At 47.2% G+C, this 8,161-nt stretch overlaps 1 protein-coding gene across 1 annotated transcript in view; it reads right to left on the bottom strand.

Moving 5' to 3' along the window:
- Nucleotides 1-293: 293 nt before the first annotated feature.
- LOC111824136 (zinc finger protein OZF-like) overlaps nucleotides 294-8,161 on the bottom strand; it is a 60,782-nt gene continuing 52,914 nt past the window's right edge. The window contains exon 5 of the mRNA XM_023747736.1: nucleotides 294-1,905. Coding sequence (XP_023603504.1) covers nucleotides 1,494-1,905 — 412 coding nt within the window. The 3' untranslated portion in view covers nucleotides 294-1,493. The remainder of the gene's footprint in view (nucleotides 1,906-8,161) is intronic.

Here is an 8,161-nt window from a genome sequence, read left to right as displayed (position 1 = left end):
GGGAGAGCAGTTAAGAGGATGAGGACGGCAGGGGAGAGCAGTTAAGGGTATCAGACCATCAGGGGAGAGCAGTTAGAGGAATCAGGCCAGCAGGGGAGAGCAGTTAGGGGGATCAGGCCAGCAGGCAGGTGAGCAGTTAGGTGCCAGCAGCCCTGAGGGGTCCCGGATTGGAGAGGGTGCAGGCCAGGCTGAGGAACTCCCTGCTCCTGTGCACGAATTTCGTGCACCGGGCCTCTGGTATTTAATAAAATCAAAGTAAAAAATTACCCCCAAGATGCAAAAATAGACTCAAAGTACACCAATGGGTTTATGAGGTCTTGCTATAGGCAGACTTTTCCTAATATGAACTGATTTTGGGTTCAAGCATCAGGGGGATTCTCCCAGATAAATAATATCCAGGGGCCTGGGGATGGGGACATCAAGCTGAAGAAACTTCTGGATGGAGACAGAAGAGTCCTTGCCAGCTCCTCTCAGGCAAATACAGAACCCCAATCCCCTCCAGGGACCTGCCTTGGGCTCTTCTCTGCCAGCTCCTGGGAACATCCCAGGCAAAGGCAGGAAACAATAAGGGAAGGTGGGCTGTGCAGGCAGAGGCCCATCTTAGTGAAGAAGGGTGGATTTTTTTTGTTTATTTTCTTTTTTTAGAGAGAGTGGGAAGGGGATGAGAGAGAGAGAAACACAATGACTGGATGCCTCCCACACCAGCCGAAATGGTGGGCTGGGGATCAAACCTGCAAAATACAACCACAAAGTCATATGGTCTTTATTTTAAGGCCTTGGACAGTATTGCAAAGAAAACTGGACAAAGAAGGAGTTTCTGTCATTAAGCTATCCTTTCTGAGGCAAAGAATGTTTGACATCCCCACAATATATGTTAACTCTACATGCTGACAGATCACAATTGTCCTTTCAAATGAACACAGACAGTGAAGAGAACCAACAAAATTAAAGGTACAAAAGCAAAATCACAATTACAAAAACATCATATACCAGAGCAGTGTACAGCAATCAGTTTGCAACAATTCATCACAGCATAAGATGAGAACCACAATGTCCCTGAAAGAGGTAGCACTTCTTAGCTGAGAATGGGGGCTCTGGATGAACCCCAGGTCAGGTCCATTTCCTAGCCAGAGAGAAAGGAATTAGGATCCTGCCAAGAGCTCACAGTATTCATAATTCACTTAAGCACAAGTGAGAACACAGAATTCATTTTCCCTGAGCAGGCAGGGGTTGTGACTGATACACACTGTTCAGATGATCCAGATGGTAGAGGAGGTCACTTCAGCCACAAATACTCACAGTGACATCAATGAGGTAGGAGTCTTCAGAAATTAGCAAGTTCAATGCAGCTCCTTCAAGCCTCACTTGTACCTCAAACTTATAAGAATTTTCGCACAGTATATGTTCACATAAACGGGGTTTATATTCAGGTAAATGCATTTATGTTTCCTTCAGTGTTGTAGAGTGAGAAAGATAAAACATCCCCTGAACATTTAAGGCTTCTCTCCAATGTGAATGCTCAGATGTCTAACAAGGCTAGGTTTTCTGCTAAAACATTTCCCACATTTACTACATTCAGATGGCTTTTCCCCAGTGTGACTTCTGTGGTGCTCCATTAGCGAATGTCTTTGTCTAAAGGACTTTCCACAATCACTACATTCATACGGCTTTTCTCCAGTATGAACTCTGTGGTGTTGAATGAGGGTTGGCTTTTTTCTAAAGAACTTCCCACATTCACTACATTCAAAAGGTTTTTCACCAATGTGCATTTTCTTGTGATGAGACAGGTAACAGCTTCTGCTGAAGGACTTCCCACAATCAGTACACTCATATGGCTTTTCTCCAGTGTGAACTCTCTTGTGGTTAAGGAGCTGATTATTTCTCCTAAAAGATTTCCCACAATCACTCATAGGGTTTTCCTCCAGTGTGAACACTGTGGTGTCCAGTGAGTTGAGACCTTTGCCTGAAGGATTTTCCACAATCACTACACTGATAGGACTTTTCTCCAGTGTGAACTCTCTTGTGGTTAAAAAGTATATTGTTGCTCCTAAAAGATTTCCCACAATCATTAAACTCATAGGGCTTTTCTCTAGTGTGAGTTCTTCCATGTTGAATGAGGTGAAAAATTCCTCTAAAAACTTTACCACATTTGTCACATTCATATTTCACTTCTCCAGAGGAGGCATCCTGATGCTGAACAACTTTCTGGTTTTGGCTGCCAAATCTTTCACAGTTACAAGCATGGTGAAGACTTTCCACCAAGATATTCCTGGGAAATCTCACTGCCACTGTGTGGCTCCTCAGTGTTGAGAGGGGCCTGGTGCTGGAGAAGCCCTGACATGGCTGGGAAGTCTTTCCCAACCTCCCTCCTGCTTGAAGGCACCCAAGGTAAGTAGAAGCTGCACCTGGTCACAAACAAGGCCCTGTCCATGCCTTCTTTCAAGAGCTTCTCTCTACTGGAATTCCTCTTTTGCTGTGAGGATTTGCATTGAAACAGAAATCTCTCACACATGCATCAATGAAGAAGGCTTTCTGCTCAAAGTATGCTGCCTGTGACTCAGTCAAGTGCAGAGTATCTTTGAACACTGAGACACACCACTTACACAGATGGGTCCTCTGAGTTGCAGGAGCTGTATCAGAAGCCCTGACCTGTGACTCTCCTTGTACAGATATGCTCTGCTTAGGACAGACCTCCTTATCATCTGTTTTATGCCAACAAATTGAAAAGAGAAAATTGAGGAGGAACTGAATGTTGACAGTGGTGAGAGGGGAAGTCCCATTGCTAAAGTGTTTTGCACATAATACATGGGTTCCATGCAACTGTCTGAAAATAAATGATATGCAGGAAGAAATAACAAAACAGGGAATACCTCACCAGAATCATGACACACACATGGCAAAAACCACATGGAAGAGAAAATGCATTTCCAACTCAGTCCTCTGGTAAGAGTGCTCAGCAGGGCTGGTCTAATGATGACAGGGGCAAGCTGTGCAGAAGGTTGGTTATGTCTTATTCCAAGTAAAATTCAATAAACAAGTAGCAGGGGTTCAAGTTCTACTTAAGCATGCATGTGCACCTCATAACACATGTGCAGGTCTATGTAGCAGAATATTGCAGAGGGAGCAGTGCAGAGGGACAGGTGATGCAAAAAAGGTGACAAAGGTGAAGGTAGCCAAACCAGTAGGTCACAGATGAAATGCAAGTCAGCAAAGTGTCAACTATGGGAAAGAGAAGGTAGAAATGGTGTGTAGCCATGGCACTTTCTCTTAAACGTGTTGGAAATTAGCTGGTTCTGGGTATCATCTGACCACCACAATTATTTCAAAACTTCCTCCAGTTTCAACCCAGCATGGCCAGACCTCATCTGAGACCATCTTGCATGTGCACCCTGTGAGGAAATCAGGTTTCTCCCTGATCTTCTACTCTACCAATGCATAAATCTTAAATATTCCAAGTATTAATGGAAGACAACAGAGAGCAGCCAGCTCTGCCCCAGAACATTTTGGCATGCAATAGAACTCAGTTAACGTAATATTACAAACAACAACTGAAGAAGGGTCTTATTAGAATTTCCCATGATTCATGTAAGTGAAAAACAAAACCTGGCACAGGCTGTCATAAAGCATCTTTCCCTAGAGGAAGGGGGAAGAAGGGAATAAATGTCCATATTGTCATCCTCCCAGGGAGAGGAAGAGGAAGATGGGATCCATTAAGCTGCCTGTAAGAGTCCTGATTCCCAGACACTTTCTGCTCTTTTTGAGGCAATGGGTGTTAGGGATGTTCATGGAGTCTATTGGTCAGGGCTCTCCACACAGCTCAGCACCAGCAGCCACAGCACATTTGACAAGACAGTGGCGGAAATTAGCAGAACCCATGGTCTGGCTGTGGGAGAGAGAAATCTATATTTTGAGAATAAAGGAAGAAAGGACATCACCTCATGACACTGGGACAATGTGAAGATATCATCTACAGATGAGATGAGTACAAAAACTTCCAGCATCACATCGCAGTACAGAAGTCTCTGAGCCTCATCAAGGAGCCCCCACTCCTCCTGAGAGAAGGCAATGGCCACGTCCTCAAAGTTCATAACCTCTCGTAATGGAGACAGTTCAGTCCATGATCAGCTTCTGTCCTAGGCTTTTACTTTTGTCATACTGCACACTCTCCATATCCATCTGCTCCCCCTACTCCTACATCACAGATAACAGCAAACATTGCATCAACCGAAGTCACTCCTTTTCCTGATACTGTGTCTTCCCACAGCAATAAAGGCAGGCACCTGGACTGATTATACCTGACCTCGGGGCCTCATAGTTAGGGTCAACACAATGGGTGTCACCATAACAGCTACAGATAAATGTTGGCTGTAAAGAGAGATGTGAATGTTTTGACACTGGTCTTGTGTAGCAATATCCTTTCTGTCCCACAGATTCACCCTCCAAGACCCCAAAAAACATGGCATCACTGGTCACCCTTTCCATTCCAATCCTAGGGTGCTGAGGATAACACTTTTGCTACCTGTGCCACATAATTCTTCCTAGCCCACTTCTCTCATACAGCTTCATTCCCAGAGTCACAACTTTGAAGACAACACATATAAGCTATGTAGAGGAGGGGTTGTTTTCTAATCACCTTTTCTCAAAATTCTAACTCACCACCTCTGTATTTCTCTCTTAACCTTCTCTCTTCCAAAATCCAGCAGAAATTTTCAAGCCCAGGTGACAATGATGTATGCTATCACATTCCTATTGATCACTGTATCAGCCCCACAACAACAGGTAGGTGTGCACCTATATGACACCTAAATTCTGGGCCTGGCATGTAGCACCACATCACCCGTCTTTTCAGGAATTACCCTAATACTTCCCATGTTGTATCATCCAGTTATCACCAGAAATGGACTCAAACTTCGTTCCCTCTTATGTCAACATCAGGGATCTGTGGCCAGGAATTCACACTCCCTCTCCAAGAGCACATCACTCCTTCTCCCACACCTCTCTCACACCTGCACTCCCGTAGCCCCAGCTCCCATAGACATCTCCTTCGTCTTAGTCATTACTCACCATGTGTGTTCCAGAGAATGCATGGCAAGTTGAAACAGTACCAAGTACTACCCTGACTCTGAATGCCCACACCCAAGACACAGCCTTCAGTTCTGCTATCAAGGCCTCCCTCCCAAATTGTTTTTTCCTTCAGCCTCACCTATTGAGAACCACACCAGATCTCAGTTATTCAGAGCCCAACTCTACTGGTGCTGCACTTGATGTCCCTTCTCCACTCACAGCCTTCAGTAATCAAGTCCCACTGCCTATGTTCCTCTACCCCATGCCCAGTGAGTCTCACAGATGCCCACTCCTGCCCAGAAGCAAATCTACCAAACTGGATGCAACACACCAAGTCACAGAAAGATCACAAGAAATTCTGGTGAGTGTTTAAGAAGTAAATATAGCCCTGGCTGTTTGGCTCTGTGGATAGAGCATTGGCCTGCAGACTAAAGGGTTGCAGGTTCGGTTCCGGCCAGGGGGCACATCTCCGGGTTGTGGGCTTGATCCCCTAGTGGGGGGGGGGGGGGTTGTGCAGGAGGCAGCTCTTTGGTGATTCTCTCTCATTATTGATGTTTCTATCTCTCTCTCTCTCTCTCCCTTCCTCTCTGAAATCAATTAATAAAAGAAGCAAATATGCAACAGCCACGTCTCACCTTTTTTGAATTACTCGTCCACCTCCAATAAAAAGAAAAAGGTGATCTATAACTCCTCCCTGGTCCATACTCTTTTACTATTTTTTAGGTAGTCTTCATCTTGAACTACTTCTCAGAGTTCCAGATGGTCATGAACTGGCCTCTGAACTATCTCATACCGTAAAATGCAAAAAATAAAAGATTTTATGTTCTTCATGAATATTACTTTTCCCACTATGAATTTCTCCATCTCAGTTGATGGTACTTTCATACCATGAGGTACTAAATCCAAACCTTTACCCCTCTCTTACCTCTCTCTCCAATCCTCAAAATTAGAAAATCCTCGTGGCCACACCTAAAACCCTGACCCATAATGAAACTGCTTCTTCCACACCCACAACCAGCATTGTGCTCCAGTTACCATCACGCTCACCAACACTATCACAGCAGCTTCCATCCTCGGCTTTCTACCACCGTCCTCACACCCATATTGTGCATCGTGCTGCAGTCACAGGGAGTCTAATGAGACCTGGGTCAGATCACCTGCTCTACTGCTCCAATTACCCCAATGACCCCATTACAAGCAGAACAGAAATCCAAGTGGTCACAGAGCTCCTCTGGACTTGATTCCTGTCCCTGTTTCCAGTTCTTACTTTTTAAAAAATGGGCCCCTGCTCGTCCCTGAATCAGCTTAGTCTTCACTCCAAGCCTTTGAACATTCTGGAACCCATACATGGAAGGACCTGTCACACACAATTCCACTGGCTGCCAAAATCAGGTGCCACTCATATGACCCTTGACCTGGACTTAGGGTTCTGGGCTCGGTGTCTCTTCAAGGTCCCCAGGTCCAAGGTCCCCCGAGAAGAGGGGCTGGACAGCCCCAGGACCCCACTATCTCAGAGGCCACGATAGTGTGAGGCCCTGACATAGCCCCACAGCCCAGTCCCCTCAGCGGCTCTCACCTGCAGAACTAAAGGTCTGCTGAGGCCCTGGCACCCACCCCAGGACCCAGGGGCTCAGGCCCGAGGTCCAGCGCCTCGGAGATGCCGCCTCCCTCAGGGCTGGTCCTCAGGGCGCCTCCTGCTGGGTCGCTGTGTTCACAGCCCCTCCTCCCGCCCTCTCTCCTGGAGGCGGCTCCTCCTCTGGGCGTTTGGGGAACGTTTAGACCCGCATCTCAGCCTCATCCCTCTGCTGTTCACAACCACCCGCAGCCGCGTCGCCCAGAGCATGAAAGTAAAACTCCTCCCGGGAACCGCCTCTCGTCCTCTCTGTCGCCTTTAGACACAAACCAGGCCTGGGTGTCCCCACCTCCCGGCTCAGTGCCCCCACGGCCTCACCCGGCGACCCCGCAGCCCGTCGCCCTCCTCCCCCTCTCACCCCGGGTCCCTCACGAGGACTCACTGTGCTGGACGCTGCGCCCTGGGCTGCGGGACCCGAGCGGCGGCGGGAACAGAGGCTGGAGGGTTCAATGGGGTGACGCTGAGTCAAACTGTGTGAGCGGAGAGGAGTCGGGAAGGCACGGACGCCCCAATCCCGAAGGCTGCGGCTCAACAGGCTCAGACACACCCTGCACAGCCGGATGGGGCCTCCCACGTCTCCTCCTTCACGGATTGGCGCGCAGAAGCCCTTGAACCACTGGACAGCTTGAAGAAGTCAAAATGTCAGCCAGGAAGAGGACTCCGGAAGTCCCGCCCCAACCGGATGCGCTGGCACCAAAATGCCCTTCGTAGACGCATTGCTTTCTGGGTAGTGTAGTTTTCTAAACGGCCCAGGAGAGGGCTAGCTTTCCAGCCTGGGAACATGAGCAACAAGGTGTTGTAGTCCTGCCAGTGGTTCTGGGGAAGGAGAAGATGGGACGAGAGGCCTGGTTAACTGGGACAGACTGACAGATCTCCCAGAGGAGGGGTGGGGAGAACTGGAAAAGATCCCCCCAAAAACATATACACAGGGGAAATGGGAGACATCTGTAATACCATCAACAATAAAAAATACATATTTGAAAAATATTTCAAAAGAAGATAGCCCAGATGGTGGGGCTGAGTGGTTGAGCATCAACTTATGTACGAGCAGGTCACAGTTATATTTCTGGGCATGGCACATACGTGCATTGCGGTTTAATTCCCAGTGTGGGCGGGGACTTGCAGGAGGCAGCTAATCAGTGATTCTCTCTCATTTTTTTTAATATATTTTATTGATTTTTTACAGAGAGGAAGGGAGAGGGATAGAGAGCCAGAAACATCTATGAGAGAGAAACATCGATCAGCTGCCTCCTGCACACACCCACTGGGAATGTGCCTGCAACCAAGGTACATGCCCTTGACCGGAATCGAACCTGGGACACTTCAGTCTGCAGGCTGACGCTCTATCCACTGAGCCAAACCGGTTAGGGCCTCTCTCATTATTAATGTTTCTATCTCTATTTCTTCATTCCTCTGTCTAAAATCAATATATATTTATATATATGTATATACAGTATATATATA

This window comes from Myotis lucifugus, unplaced genomic scaffold (assembly GCF_000147115.1).
Source record: "Myotis lucifugus unplaced genomic scaffold, Myoluc2.0 scaffold_959, whole genome shotgun sequence".
Lineage (NCBI taxonomy): Eukaryota > Metazoa > Chordata > Mammalia > Chiroptera > Vespertilionidae > Myotis > Myotis lucifugus.
This window is presented reverse-complemented; position numbering and strand designations above follow the sequence as displayed.